At 45.5% G+C, this 16,004-nt stretch overlaps 1 protein-coding gene across 2 annotated transcripts in view; it reads left to right on the forward strand.

Annotated features, from left to right (window-relative positions):
• LOC145362011 (uncharacterized) overlaps positions 1–16,004 on the forward strand; it is a 90,367-nt gene that overhangs the window by 65,344 nt on the left and 9,019 nt on the right. For both annotated transcript variants that reach the window (XM_080218035.1, XM_080218036.1), the window contains 8 exons: positions 231–392; positions 1,335–1,442; positions 7,766–7,873; positions 8,571–8,624; positions 12,078–12,185; positions 12,427–12,480; positions 14,249–14,356; positions 15,862–15,915. In XM_080218035.1, coding sequence (XP_080074161.1) covers positions 231–392; positions 1,335–1,442; positions 7,766–7,873; positions 8,571–8,624; positions 12,078–12,185; positions 12,427–12,480; positions 14,249–14,356; positions 15,862–15,915 — 756 coding nt within the window. The remainder of the gene's footprint in view (positions 1–230; positions 393–1,334; positions 1,443–7,765; positions 7,874–8,570; positions 8,625–12,077; positions 12,186–12,426; positions 12,481–14,248; positions 14,357–15,861; positions 15,916–16,004) is intronic.

Genomic DNA, 16,004 nt, shown 5'->3' on the forward strand with positions numbered 1-16,004 from the left:
AGTGCAATATAAATCCAGAAAGCAAACGAATACTAAATTAATTGGCCCAAAGGACCTCATTTTGCTAGTGCACATGTAGCGATGCAATTGTCAGCCCAGTATTAAAAGGCACTTTGTATCATTTTAGATTTAATTAAAGACCCACTTGCGATTCCTTTTATCCATCCCTACAAGTACACTCGACAGATTTCCTCATTTCGATGTGTTAATGGCTACTTTGCTTCCTACAGGGTAACCCAGGCCCAGTGGGTCCTCCTGGTGCTCCAGGTAAAGATGGTCCTAAAGGTCTACGTGGTGATCCTGGTCAAGCTGGACGTGCTGGTGACCCCGGACTTCAAGGGCCAGCTGGTGCTCCTGGGGAGAAAGGTGAACCGGGTGAAGATGGTCCCCCTGTAAGTATAGAATGAAGTTCACTTATTCATGTTCACAAAGTTTTACAATAGCACCTCAGTGAAGTTACTATGAAAATCCCCAAGTTGCCACTCTCCGGTGATCCTTTTCAGAAAGTGGAAGTAAATCATTGTAATACACAGTGGAAATCTTGTTCCAGTTGAGGGAACAAACTCTTACCCCTGGCTGATAATGGAAGGAGGGAGATAACTGCGGATCTGCCCATATTCTAATATAAAGGCAGAATGCCGTGGGTGCTGGAATCTGAAGCAAAAACAGAAAATGCTGGAAAATCTCAGCAGGTCTGACAGCATCTGCGGAGAGAGAATCAAGCTGATGTTTCGAGTCTGGATGAGCCTGAGAGCAAAGAAAATCAGACAAGATCAGGCGCCTGTTCATAGAACAAAGAACATTACAGCGCAGTACAGGCCCTTCAGCCCTCGATGTTGCACCGACCTGTGAAACCAATCTAAAGCCCATCTAACCTACACTATTCCAATATCATCCATATGTTCATCCAATGACCATTTAAATGCCTTTAATGTTGGCGAGTCCACTACTGTTGCAGGCAGGGCATTCCATGCTCTTACTATTGAGTGTTCAGGTTACACTGAGGGAGAATTTAGTCAATGCACTTAACCAGCACGTCTTTCAGACTGTGGGAGGAAACCGGAGCACCCGGAAGAAACCCACACAGACACGGGGAGAATGTGCAAACTCCAAACGGACAGTGACCCAAGCCGGGAATTGAACCCGAGTCCCTGGCACTGTGAGGTAGCAGTGCTAACCACCATGCCACATAAATTGAGAATTAGCTAGTGCTTGTTGCAGTTACAGTTTGAGTTAAGATATATTTTGTTGGTTCATTTTGTTTTGATGCTTTCTGTTGCTTTACTGTGTCAAGTTCATGCAAATAAGTGCTGTTGTTTCTCATTCTCTGGTAGGGTCCAGATGGTCCTTCAGGTCCACAAGGTTTGGCTGGTCAGCGTGGTATTGTAGGTCTGCCTGGTCAGCGCGGAGAAAGAGGTTTCCCTGGTCTCCCTGGTCCTTCTGTAAGTATAGCATGATATTACATGAAACTGACTCCTTCACTTTAAGTATAATTATTCCTAACACCACCTTACTGAGAGGAATTCTTCACTCAGCAGTGGGTCACGTTTTACTCTCAGTAAGGATAACGCTGATCAGACTCAACAATGCCCATACTCATTAGATCCAGAGCGTAACTGAGCTGAGGTAGTATTAATAGGTGTCAGCAAAGCCTAATTCATTGTCAAAATAACAATGGACATTCACAGAGTAATATTGAAACTTATAATCTAATCAAATACATAGAGCAGTCCTGTAATAAATACAGTGTTGATATCCTTTATTTATTCATTGGACATGGGTGTTGCTGGCTAGCCAGCACTTATTGCCCATGCCCTTGTCCAAATGGTAGTTGAGAGTTAACCACATTGTTGTGAATCACATGTAGGCCAGAACGAGTCAGGACAGCAGATTTCCTTCCCTAAAGGACAGTAGTGAACCAGATGGGTTTTTCCAACAATGGTCATCAGTGGATTCTTAATTCCAGATATTTTTTATTGAATTCAAATTCCACCATCTGTCGTGGCGGGATTCGAATCTGGGTCCCCCAGTACATTGGTTGAGTTTCTGGATTGATAGTCTAGGGATAATACCACTGGGCCGTCACCTCCCCTTAGTTCTATCATATATAATATGCATGCATCCTGTAATATTTAGGGTACAGGGAAGTAGCTTGTAACATATACAGTGCAGTAAAAAGGTCTGCAATATATACAGTAGAATGAGCTGTCTTATACTATAATATTCTCCAGTCTGTACATATACATCTACAGTAAAGACACAATACACCGTAATTACAATATCGAAACCAGCCCTGCAGAGATCCTAACCTCATTCCTAGAGTATCCTGACAAATCTGATGATGAATATATTACAAAGACTAGCTCAGTAATATCTTCTGGAGACAGACTAGCTCTTTAGTGTGTACAGTACAGAGACGAGTTGTAAACAGTACAGAGACCAGTCATTTAAAATATTTTAAAGTTCATTTATTAGTGTCCCAATAGCTTACAAGCTTATAGGTTTATTGGGCTTAAGTCCCAATATACTGCAATGAAGTTACTGTGAAAATCCCCGAGTCGCCACACTCCTGTTCGGGTACGCGCTGAGGGAGAATTTAGCACGGCCAATCCCCCTAACCAGCACTGTGGGAGGAAACCCACGCAGACATGGGGAGAACATGCAAACTCCACACAGACAGTGACCCAAGCCGGGAATCGAACCCAGGTCCCTGGCGCTGTGAGGCAGCAGTACTAACCCACTGTGCCATATAAATTGAGAATTACAGATTAACTCTGCAGAATGTACTGTATTGAGACCAATCCTATATGTACAGTACAGAGACCAGCCCTATAGAATATATAGTATGGAGATTAACCCTATAGAACATACTGTTTTGAGACCAGCCATATAGAATATGTAGTATGGAGATTAACCCTATAGAATGTACAGTATCAAGACCAACCCTACAGAATGTACTGTACAGAGACCAGCCCTATAGAATGTAGAGTATAGTCATTAACCCTATAGAATGTACAGTATAGAATGTATGGTGTGGATATTAATCCTATAGAATGTACAGTATAGATATTAACCCTATAGAATATACAATATAGAAACCAGCTCTGTATAGTATACCATATAAGGTCAAGTCTCTAGTACATTCCATTATGCCCTGCTTACTGGTTCACATTGTGTAGTGGATCCCAGCCTGTGATTGGTCACACTGTCTATGTCTTATCAGTGCAGACTGGATCACACTTGAGTATTGAGCATGTTGAGTCTTGGGCTCCAAGTGGGCACTGTGTCACACCGAATACTGATGCTGTTATGTACTGGATCATGTTGAGTACTGGGCCCTGGTGGTTACTGGGCCACGGTTTTGGTGGCTTAACTCGGTAACAATCAAGGCCCAAACTCTGCAAACTGCCTGTTGTTTATGATGTGCATGTAAATGTAAAGTATATTTGAATAGAATGCGTGGTGAATGTTTCATAGAACTAGGTTTGCCACACCATCATCCAGCAGACATTGGTCAGGGACTATCATTATTTGTCTTTAATGACAGGCTAGCAAAGTTTTTGCACGAATTAAGGTTTAACTGAGCATTGCATAAGGTTCGTAAGGGTTGCAAAATACAAGTTTGCTGAATTTCTTTCCACTGCAAGATGGCATGCGCTATAATGATCGCAAAAATGCAGCATCTGTCGGAAGTAGAGCGTCAGCGATTGCTGGCGCATTGTAAAGAGGTTTGTATCGTGTGTCTCAGCAGCTCAAAGCGCTTAAGAAGCAATAAAACGGTCTGACTGTTGCTGTCACATGGCAGCCATTTTGCAAACGGCAAACGAGATGAATGATCAATTAATCTGTTTTTCGGTGGTGTAGGTTGAGCGCTAAGCAGCCACTTAAAGCATTGAAATTGCGCGTGTCAGCCCAGTGCCGCTATCTCCACAGCAGTTTCCCCTCGGACAATGGAGTTGACCTGGAAGTCCCATTTTGGCCAACCAGGCGCTAAAGGCTTTTAATAAATGGAGTGAGTGAACAAATGCCTGCACGGAGGGGTCTCCTCCTCCAACGCCTGAAACAGCAGGTATGGAAAGAACTCGCGGAGCACGTAAATGCTGCTTCCAGAGCAAGATGTCAGGAGGAAGAAGGCAGATCGCAAGAAATCGGCTAAGGTAAGTCAACAATATTAATATGCACCTGCCATAAGTGGACATGCAAGAGAGTCAACCCTGGCAAACTTCTCATATCCTCTCCTGCTTCTCGATGCAAACTGGTATGCAGAGGTTAGCCAGTGCAGCACTGCCATGAGATGCAAGAGCAATGGATGGTTGGAATCAATTGGAATATTTACGGATAAGATATAAGTGCTTATGCAAATTTGTGTGTACTGCAACAATTCCAAAAGGGGACTTAAACCATGACTGTTTAGACGTGAACCTAGCAGGGTGAGACCCGGTTAATCAAAATATGTCACAGAAACTGTACAATTACATGACATTGTCAGTGCTCTGTGTACATTCAATGTATCAATACTGTTCTTCTACTTGCAGGACAAGATGGCCTTCAATCAGCGAGGACCATGCTGCACAGGACCAGCCCATAGAAGCCCCCTACCCTATTCAAGAACACCACTTTGGATATATTACGTGGGGACAGTATAGAGGGAATGGGGGAAAGGACAAAGCTGGAAGCCTCCAATGAGTTCATGGCTAGTACCGTTAATGTTATACAATGTTATCCCGTTGAATGACTTATCACTCAGGTCATGTTCAGTGTAAGTGACAGTGCGTGGCAAGCCCGTGGAATGACACAATATCTTCTCTTTCCACAGAAATGGCGCAACAGAGTGCAGCTCCCGACTGCGCAAAAGGCCACAACTCTCAGCACTCTGTATCACCAGCACTCTCTGTCAAGGCCAGTTACACAACTCACTGGATGTAGATGGTGAGGTTCAGCAGGGGTCCCGGGGGTAAGTTGCAACTCTCTGGTGAGAGGAGGAGAAAAAGCTTTTGGCAGACTTAAGCATTTGCCGACCAAAGGTCCAGCATGGTTACTGACCCCGCTGCAACAGCTAGGGATTTTGACCTCATAAGACCTGCTTCCAGTCAGACATTGTTGTCTGAGCAGTCTGTGCAGCTTGTGTCCATGGAACACTCACTGCCAAGAATGTGAAAGGACTGTGGGGGAAGACACTGCCTAGATCTGTGCAGTCATGGATATATGGTTGCGTGCACTGTAGTTGTCCATTGTGAATATGGCAGCTCTTGTCGCACCTCAAGTGGAATTTGCAAGTGATAGGCACAGTGGGGGCATCTCTCATGCATGTTCACACTTCTGCTATCGAAACCTTGGATTCAAGTCTTAAAGAAGCTCTTTTGTTTGTCAGCTTCAGCAGACTTGGAGATTGGATACAGGCAAGGATTCACAAACCTTGTCGATGCCCAGAGTCCTGTTCCCACAATCAGTGGACATGTCGAGGGACTGTCCAGTGGTAGGCAGGAGTTTAAAGAGTAGTTGGCTCTGATGATGACCCAGATCATCCAGCATCCTAACATGAGTGGCAGTGGACATGCCAGGAAATAGACAGGAACAGGTGGCTTCCATAGGCATGACGGACACATGTGCAAAGGTACCAGAGTCCTTACAACATGGAAATCTCCTGCCACTACAACTCGGACGACCTGGCAATGCAATCCAGCAGCCCAATAACTTGCTTATTCCTTCCAAGGGAGGCGTTGAAGAGGAGACGTGCACTCCACAGGTACAAGGTGCAAGCATTGACACAACTCACCCAACACATAATAAAAGCGTTGGATTTGTCCGCCGTCCTGTCTCTTTCTTTTGCCGCGTCAGTGTCACGGTTTTGTTTTGCCAAAACTCACGTGAAACACCTTGAGACAATTTGTTGTATTAAAGGCGCAATGCAAATATAAGTTGTGATTGTTGCTTATTTGTCTTTGGTTCGAATATCACAGGATCCTGGATTCAGATGGGAGTATCTCATAGTTGAGGATGCAGAGGAAAGTGCAACAGCAGCTGATATATCCGTGGCGGGATTCGAACCCGGGTCCCCCAGAACATTAGCTGATTAATAGCGATAATACCACTAGGCCATTGCAAGCGTACCAGCATTTCCTTCTGCTTCCTTGTTCAAGGAGCTTCCATTATATCCATTCTTCCTCGCAAACTGAAAGGAAAAAGAGAGACGACATGTATTGAAGTGCTCCTCTTTCATTCCCGATAATTCGTTTCCAAAGTGTAGACGGTGTTGTTATCTCGGTCAGTGTGGCTGGCAATTTTGCGCACAGCAAGATCGCACAAGTGGCAAAAGAAATGAGTGACCAGTTAATGTGCTTTTGGTGGTGTTGGTTGATGCAAGAGATAATGGAAGGACAGTAAGGTAATTCCCTTCTTTGAATAGAGCCTCGAGTCTTTTGCATTCACTCGAGTACCACACTCCTTCAGGAGCACTTTAGAGTCTCAATCTAGGCCATGTGCTCAAATCTTGGAGTGATGTTTAAACCCATAATTAATTGAAGCAAGCTGACAGGGCAAAGTTAGTTGATTGGAAGGGCTGTATTGGAAGATGTCACCTGATTAGTCTATGATAGCTGAAATACTGGATGCTCCAGAATTACTTGGCTGTAATAAGGCCCCTCACTGTACTCGTAGCTCTGCTGGATCTCACGAATCTCGCTTGCTGAGAATGTTTCAGTCTCCCATCCTTCCAGCCCTTCCCCTTCAGGTAAAGACGACACAGACTTAAAGTCAAGAGGATTCCATTGCATCACTCTGTGCTGCAGGAGATGCACACCAGCTGTACGATGATAGAATAAAATCCCTTTCTGTTCACAGCAATGTCTACTGGGGCACAAATGGTACCATCGGTAATCCCGGGGCTCTGAGAAACCCGGTAGAATTCCACTGATTTGCCACTAGATGATGGAATGGATAATGCGTGTAATGATGTAACACTGAACAATACACCTCTGTGATATGTCAGTGGTCAGCAAATTGGCCTAGTCCTCAATCGGGGGCACTAGAACACACAAAAGTCAAAGTGGGAGGAGGGGGCATTTGCCATCCCGCCTACCACGGGAATCGTAGCAGGTTGAGGGAGGGGGGTGGAGGACCATGGAAAGGTCTATTGATCTTGGTAGGGATTTTCTGGTTTTGGGGCAAGCGCAGATGAAAAATTCCACCCAAAGACTTTGTTCACCTTGGTCATTATGTTGTCATTGAGGAGACAGCTTTGCTGTCTTAAAGGCTTTGAATTTACTCTCAGGCTCCCACACCCACACTGCTGAACCATTCACAGGTCATGTGTTGTCTACCAGTGCAGTGCTGCTGTCATTCTGGACAGCCTTCCATCTCGGACTGTCGCTCCTGAGCCAGTCGAACGCATTGATTCCAACATCTGTGCTCTCTGGAAACAACTGCAGTTGTGTAACTCTCATCTGTAGCAGATCCACAAAGTGAAACAAGGGTGGGAACACAGCAGTGTGTGTGTGGGGAAAAAAATAATGGCGCAACTAGAATTTAAGGAGCAACTGTGCAGGTTTTAAGCAGGTTTAAGACACGACTCAGAGCTGTAACACTGATCAGCCAATTCACCCCAGCAAGAGAGATGGACTCAGCGCTGTCGCACTCCTTAAGTGGCCAACGCTCGGAACAGGGATGTAACACTGATGCCAACAGTCATTTCCAATCTTAAGATATTTGAAAATTTGATGGAAAGACATTCTGATATGTAACCGCCGCGATTTGCTTTTCCTTCTAGGGTGAACCTGGCAAACAAGGAGCTCCTGGTTCTGCTGGAGACCGAGGTCCCCCTGGCCCAGTTGGTCCACCTGGTCTTACTGGTCCTTCTGGTGAACCTGGACGTGAGGTATGTCAATGTTTTGTTTTATAATCGAATTCGTAGAATCCCTAAAATGCAGAAAGAGGCCATTCGGCCCATCAAGTCTGCACCGACAGCAATTCCACCAGGCCCTATTCTCGCAACCCCACATATTTATCCCGCTAATCCTTCTAACCTACGCATCCCAGGACACTAAGGGACAATTTAGCATGGCTAATCACCCTAACCTGCACACCTTTGGACACTAAGAGACAATTTAGCATGGCCAATCCACCTAACTTGCACATCGTTGGACACTAAGGGGCAATTTAACATGGCTAATCACCCTAACCCACACATCTTTGGACACTAAGGGACAATTTAGCATGGCCAATCCACCTAACTTGCACATCGTTGGACACTAAGGGGCAATTTAACATGGCCAATCCACCTAACCTGCATTTATTTGGACACTAAGGGCAATTTAACATGGCCAATCCACCTAACTTGCACATCTTTCAGACTGTAGGAGGAAACCGGAGCGCCCGGAGGAAACCCACGCAGACACGGGGAGAACGTGCTGTCTGCGCACTGACAGTGACCCGAGGCTGGAATTGAACCTGGGTCCCTGGCGCTGTGAGACGGCAGTGCTAACCACTGTACCACCCCTATTGTGATTTGGTAACTGTGTTATTTTGTCTTGTGTTTCTCTTGCCCATCTGACCTGCCTTATTTTTCCTTACAGGGCAACCCTGGCGCTGACGGTCCTCCAGGTCGCGATGGTGCAGCTGGCATGAAGGTGAGATAAGTCAGTTATGCATTAACATGAAAGACAATTGGTGAGCTTTTCTTGTCACAACAGGTTTGAAATTAGTCATAGATAAATTCAAAGGCTCAAATGCAATGCTGTTTACAGTCCATTGCAGTGAGTATCACAGAGCTCCTTCTACTCCAGCAAGCTGCCTGTGTCCCAATATCAGAATACCTCCAACCCATAGAGCTGTCTGAGTGAGATTAGACTAACTGGGAGCACTTTAGAAACATAGGAGCAGGAGGAGGCCATTTGGCCCTTTGTGCCTGCCCTGCCATTCATTACAATCATGGCTGATCATCCAACTCAATAGCCTAATCCTGCTGTCTCCCCATAATCCATTTGCCCCAAGTGTTATATCCAGCCACCTCTTGAATATAAAAGTTGAGGCCTTTGAACTGTGAACCCATATTTGGTGGGGACTGAACTTGCACTAGTCTCTGTTTCAGTCACCACTGTTAGTCTCACCTTCAGTCACTATGTCAACGTTTAAGAATAGGTGGCTGAAATGAAAAGGAGTACAGGGATGTGGGAATGGGGCAGTCATATGCGCCGAAATCTTGCCGCTGTTCACGCCGGCAGGATCTTACCAATGGCGCACCCCCAGCCACAGATTTCCCGGCAGCAAGGGGTGCGTTCCATGGGGAAACCCCATTGGCAATAGTGGGACCGTAAAATCCCGCGCCGCCAGCGAACGGCGCGTCGCCTCCCACTGTCATGAAGCACGCCGCAGTGAGGGTTTAAAAAAAAAATCCTTCCCCGTGGAATTTGGACGAGCGATCGAGGAGGTTAAGCATCATCACAGACTGGGGTGGGCCAAATGGCCATTTCCTATGTTGCAATTTCCAAATCATCATTCTGTCAAACGACCTGGACCCATGTGACACAAGCACGCTAATCAGTCTTCAGAAAATGAAGACTTTGAACTCTTTAGCCTGAGCTAGATTTGAACCAAGGGCCTAGGGCAAAACTAACCCATTGCACGGCCTAGTCCCTCATGTTTAGGCATCCAAACAGATCATTAGCTCGGCCCAAATCAAGTTAGGTGGTCAATTAAAGCTTATAATAAATTGACTGTAACAGCTAAGTAAACGGTTTATTCCTTTGCTTACTGAAATTTGATTAGCTTTGTCAAAATTAAACGTTTAAAGTTTATTTATTAGTGTCACAAGTAGGCTTACATTAACACTGCAATGAAGTTACTGTGAAAATCCCCCTAGCCGCCACATTCCTGTTCGGGTACACGGAGGGAGAATTTAGCACGGCCAATGCACCCTAACCTTTTGGACTGTGGGAAGAAACCGGAGCACCTGGAGGAAACCCACGCAGACGTGGGGAGAATGTGCAGACTATGCACAGGCAGTGACCCAAGCCGGGAATCGAACCCGGGTCCCTGGCGCTGTGAGGCAGCAGTGCTGCCTCAGATTCAGAATGTTAAATTTCATTTAAAAGAAAGAAATGTTTCTTTTACATTATTTCTTTTACGTTTTTAGTTGATTTGAGTTGAATTGTGATAATATGTGTTGAGTTCACTTTTGTAAGTGTACCTGTGTAATGCCAATGACATACCAAGAGGTTTGTGGTGGCACACACAGAGAAACTAATTGTGCTCAGGTAGTGGCCAGGTTAGGAGGGTTTCCATTCATCCAACAGAGCCGATACTGCATTGATATAAATGGAAATCCATGTGGCAATATTGTCCAAAAGAGAGTCTTCTTGTACCTCAAAAAATGTCAGGCAGAGAGGGCAATGTACCTTGCCAGACAGAGGGGGGTGAGTTTCTGCCCAGTTTCAACCTGTTCCAGTGAGAGATTTTTCCCAGATATCACCTAGACCTGAGAAGGATGGTCATACGTGATGGCGTTTAGAAGAATGGAGGTTGGGGGTGGATCTCATTGAAACTTACAGAATAATGAAAGGCCTGGATAGAGTGGACATGGAGATGTTTCCATTAGTGGGAGAGACTAGGATCCAAGGGCACAGTTTCAGAATAAAGGAATGACCCTTTAGAACAGAGATGAGGAGGAATTTCTTCAGCCAGAGGGTGGTGAATCTGTGGAACTCATTGCCACAGAAGAGGCTAGGTCACTGAGTGTATTTGAGACACAAACAGATGGATTCTAGATTGGTAAGGGGATCAGAGGTTATGGAGGAAAAAGCAGGAGAATGGGGTTGAGAAACTTATCAGCTTTGGCGGAGCAGACTCAGTGGGCCAAACGGCCTAATTCTGCTCTGATATATAGATCTTATGACCTTATGTTACCAATGCCAGCTGGATTGTTGGAAACGTTCTCAATTATTACCAGTGCCAGACAGAGAAAGGGACTCCATTTATTCCAAACATCAGGTCAAATTTTTCATACCCTGTCTCCCCAAACCACAGTTGTTTGTAAATGGACAGGGGAAGGTATTGGGGTTAAACTGTGTCTGGAGACATCACTAATGTCACTGATTGTACCTTCGGCTGAAAGAAATGCTGGGGAATCTTCCCGTCCCACCTGCCACGGGAATCGTAGCGGGCGGGACACAGACCATGGAAAGGTCTGTTGACCTCAGGCGGGATTTTCCAGTTTTGGGGCGAGCGCAGTCGGAAAATTCTACCCTTTTGGAATCAAGATCAAAAACCATTCAGAACATAGGACTAGACCACACATCCCATTGAAACCACTCCCGCACTAATCCCATATCCCTTGTAATATATAGAAATCTGTCAGTCCTTGTCTTCAACATACTCAACGACTGACCCTCCACAACCCTCTGGGGTAGGGAATTCCAAAGAACTATTCAGTATGTATATTTGCGTTCTGCTATGGTCAATGTTTGCATGACTTTAAGGGACCTTTTCATATTTTAGCATATTTAGTATTGAATCTTTTTGTGTCTTATCCTGTTAAAAGTTTGTAGCATTGAAGAAAGCCTATGAACATACAAATTAAGAGTGGGGCAAGTCATGCCTACTCTGCCACTCACGAAGAGCGTGGCCGATCTGGTAACTTCAACCCACGTTCCCACCTACCCCAGATAACCATTCAAGACTGGCTTTATAGTTTGGATTTATTGATTGAATTTAAATTCTGCCGGCTGCCTTGGAAGGGATTTGAACCCATGACTCCAGACTTTTAGCCTGGGCTTCTGGATAACTAGTCCAGCGACCTTACCGCTAAACCTTCAACTTCTCCCATACTGGCTTGCTGTTTCACTGCTGGCTTTGGATTTGCCAAAGCAATCCCAAAACTAATTTCACTGCCCCATCTTCTCCCAGTTGCCTTTCCCTGTGCATCCTTCTTCTTGTAAAGGGGTCTCTACTTCAACCATTCATTCTAGCAAAGCATTTCATGGTCTGATAAACCTGAAGTCGTGAAAGCGAATTAATCTGTGGAAAAAGATTGCAGTCCTCCGGAGATCAGTGATTTACTGACCATGGCTTTCTCTTCCTAACAGGGTGACCGAGGTCAAACTGGACTTGTTGGTGCCCCTGGCGCTCCTGGTGCTCCAGGCGCTCCAGGTCCTGTTGGCCCGACTGGCAAGCAAGGGAATAGAGGCGAACCTGTAAGTATCTTTGGAACATCGGTATTGTTTAATTTGCAAGAGCTGGAAAATGATAAAACACCAGCCACACGAGCCAGATTTCTTTGATATTCAATTGTTAAATTCTTTACGTTTAGTTTCCTACATTTTTACCTAAGGGTCTAATGTAAAGTGATTCTGCTCAGTGGCGATCTGTGAATAGACCATTCATCCTGTTAGTGTCATATTACTGAGTTAACAATGTTATTTTTCTTTGGTATAGGGTGCTCAAGGTCCAATGGGTCCTTCTGGTCCTGCTGGGGCCCGTGGTATGCCTGTAAGTAATTTTTATAATTTAACATTGTGAGACATGATCATGTGGGATCTTTTTCAAATAATTAGACGGGACAAGTTTGGTTAAATACGTAGGTTTGCTGTTATAGAAAACAGAAATTTATTGCGTTAAGAATGACAACCTTCTGAGAGACAGTGCAGACATGAAAGGCCTCCTCCTGTGCAGGGACCATTCTGTGATCATCAGCTAAGAGAATGCTATGCACTGAAGAATTAATGGCCACAGTTTTCCTGACTCCAAAGGCTGGGAGGTCATGAGATTGGGTTTGGGAAAATAACGAGGCGCCATATTGGGGCAGCTCCCCTAGGCAGTCCCGCCACCAGGATCATTTGCCAGTGGCGAAAATGGATGTGGAATGGATGTGCCCGCCGAACGGAGGAGGGCAGCTAATTTAGAAACTAGAAGCAGGAGGAGGCCTGATGATGATCATGGCGGATCATCAAATTCAATATCCTGATCCCCCCCTATATCCCTTGATCCCTTTAGCCCCAAGAGCTGTATCTAATTTCTTTTTAAAATCACAATGTTTTGGCCTCAACTACATCCTGTGGTAGTGAATTCCACACATTCACCACCCTCTGGGTGAAGAAATTTCTCCTCACATCAAGTTCTAAAAGGTTTACCCCTTGTCTCAATCATAGTTTGAGGATATTTAAGGATGTGATAAGAGGTGACTCTTCAGGCGTGCCACTATTGTATCAGTGGCAGAGTGGCCCCTGAGTCTCATGGCCAGGTTGCCCATGGAAGTGGCCTCCCTTTGGCTGAAGGCTCCATGCTCCAAAGGGAAGGCCTCGTGCACAGAGGGCCAGGTCCACTGTCCCACTCGGTCATCCAGAGGGCCCAGCTTGCTTGGCCCCTCGGATTTCTATTTGCTTACTTACCTCTGCACCTTCTCAATCCCAGAGCTGCATGAGCAATGCCTATCTCTCTCGTGTGGGGGTGCTGAGGATCTTAACCTCCTGGCCCTCTGTTAGGCCGGCCATATTGGGGGTCCATCCTGGAGGTGGCTTATTAGTAAAATTGCTGAATCACTCCAGGTGCTGACAACTCCTTAAAGACAGTCCTACAATGGTGGCACACTGGTTAGCACTGCTGCCTCACAGCGCCAAGGACCTGGGTTCAATTCCGGCCTTGGGTGACTGTGTGGAGTTTGCACGTTCTCCTTGTGTCTGCGTGGGCTTCCTCCCACACTTCAAAGATGTGTGGGTTAGGGGGAGTGGCCATGCTAAATTGTCCCTTAGTGTCAGGGGGACTAGCAGGGTAAATACGTTGGGTTATGGGGATAAGACTTGGGTGGGATTGTTGTTGGTGCAGACTCGATGGGCCAAATGGCCTCCTTCTGCACTGTAGGAATTATATGATTCTATGAATATTGCAAGCACTTCTTTAACCAGAACTGTCAACATGATCACAATGGCTGGAATTTTACCATCCCGCCCACCGCGGGAATTACAGCGGGCGCGGGGCGGAATATGGAAAGGCCTGTTGACCTCAGGCCTGATTTCAGGACGAGCGAAGCTGTAAAATCCCACCTAGTGTCTGACCATAAGCTCAATCAAAACACATGGACCTTTACCTGAGACTGGAAAGCAATTTAAATTAATGCCCAATGGGATTTTCAACTTCCCATGTGAAATTCATGCACTGATATTGTCATTCCAGCATGTCCTTTCGTAAGAAATGATACAATGAGTCTCCTTCCCAGGCTTGACAAGCTTGCTTTAACCTCTTGCATTCATATTTGCTTCAGGGTCCTCAAGGTCCTCGCGGCGACAAGGGTGAAGCTGGTGAGACAGGTGAAAGAGGACAGAAAGGACACAGAGGCTTCACTGGGCTGCAAGGTTTACCTGGTCCTCCTGTGAGTATTTTGTTAATGCAATCAATACGAGTACTTTTTTTTATTCCTTCATGGGACATGGGTGTCGTTGGCTGGCCATCCCTAGTTGCCCTTGAAACTGAGTGGCTTGCCACTTTAGAGGGTAGTTGAGAGTCAACCACATTTCTGTGGCTCTGGAATCACATGTAGGCCAGACCAGATAAGGACGGCAGATTTCCTTCCCTAAATGACATCAAGGAAACCAGATGGATTTTTCCTGACAATCAGCAATAGTTTTGTGGTCATCAGTAGATTTTTAATTCCAGATTTTTTAAAATCAAATTCAAGTTCCACCATCTGCTGTGGTGGGATTCAAGCCTGGGTCCCCCAGAACATTAGCTGGGTGTCTGGATTAATAGCCCAACGATAATACCACAAGGCCATCGCCTCCCCTTTTAAACCATCTTCTTCTTTGTAAGGATACAAGAACTTGCGTCCCATTGTGTGCTGAGGACGTGCAAAGATACTTCCCAGTCAGTGAATTATTCAGTTGCTAAAATTGCACTTGGCCCAATCCCGTAACAAAAGTAATAATTGTAAATTTTTTTGGTGATTTTCATTAAGTTGGAACACCAGCAGAATTCTGATCCTCCAGTCACCCCACCGGATCTTCCACCTGAGCAAGCATTTTTTAATCTTTACTTAATGTTTCATCCATCTCTGGTAACACAGCACCTGAGATTACATGCCTAAGTCCTGAAATGGGATTCGAAACTGCAAACTCAACAGTAAGTATGGCACCAAATTAGCTAGTTCTTTATTTCTTACTTCCAAACTGCTGCAAGCAATTGACACACACCCCCAATACTCAATTGAGGAAGTGCGTGTATAATAAAGCCACACAACCCAGAAGGATCCAGGCTTAATTCCTGATGCATGTTAAGTTTAAGTTTATTAGTGTCACAAGTAGGCTCACATTAACACTGCAATGAAGTTATTGTGAAAATCCCCTAGTTGCCACACTCCTGTTTGGGTACACTGAGGGAGAATTTAGCATGGCCAATGCATCTAAACAGCACATCTTTTGGGAGGAGGCTGGAGCCAATCCCCACAGACATGGGGAGAAAGTGCAAAACTCTGCACAGACAGGGACCAAGCTGGGAATCGAACCCAGGTCCACCGGCGCTATGAGGCAGCAGTGCTAGCCACTGTACTGCCGTGCCATACATCTTGGGTGTTCCAGAAGATGAGGCAATGAGAAATGCAGCCTGTTGACTTGCTCCTTGACCCTATATTGGAGTTCTTGACCTGTTTTTATGGCCAGCTTAAAATTCAACGCCGAGAAAAGGAGTGGAGACCTTGCGTAATCGGGTCAAAGGCTCAAATTCCTGTTCCTCCCCGTTTAGATTGTGTGCGTTTGTGTCCCTAAAATGTAGGAACGTTGGGGTTCTGAGCTTGCTGTGGATGGAGCTTTTTTGCAGCTCGTTCCATTGTTGCAAATTCCATGTGAAGATATAACATTTCCGTTTTCTTTCTTTCTTTCTTAGGGTCCCGCTGGTGATCAAGGTGCTGTAGGAGCTCCTGGCCCCGCTGGCCCTAGGGTAAGGATTACCAGGAAGCTTACACTCAGTTTTCTTTAGGTAAAACGCAAGTGAGAAAGACATCTCCAAAACTGAATTCTCTATAAAGG

Source organism: Carcharhinus amblyrhynchos, chromosome X (genome assembly GCF_965287045.1).
Source record: "Carcharhinus amblyrhynchos chromosome X, sCarAmb.v2.hapA, whole genome shotgun sequence".
Lineage (NCBI taxonomy): Eukaryota > Metazoa > Chordata > Chondrichthyes > Carcharhiniformes > Carcharhinidae > Carcharhinus > Carcharhinus amblyrhynchos.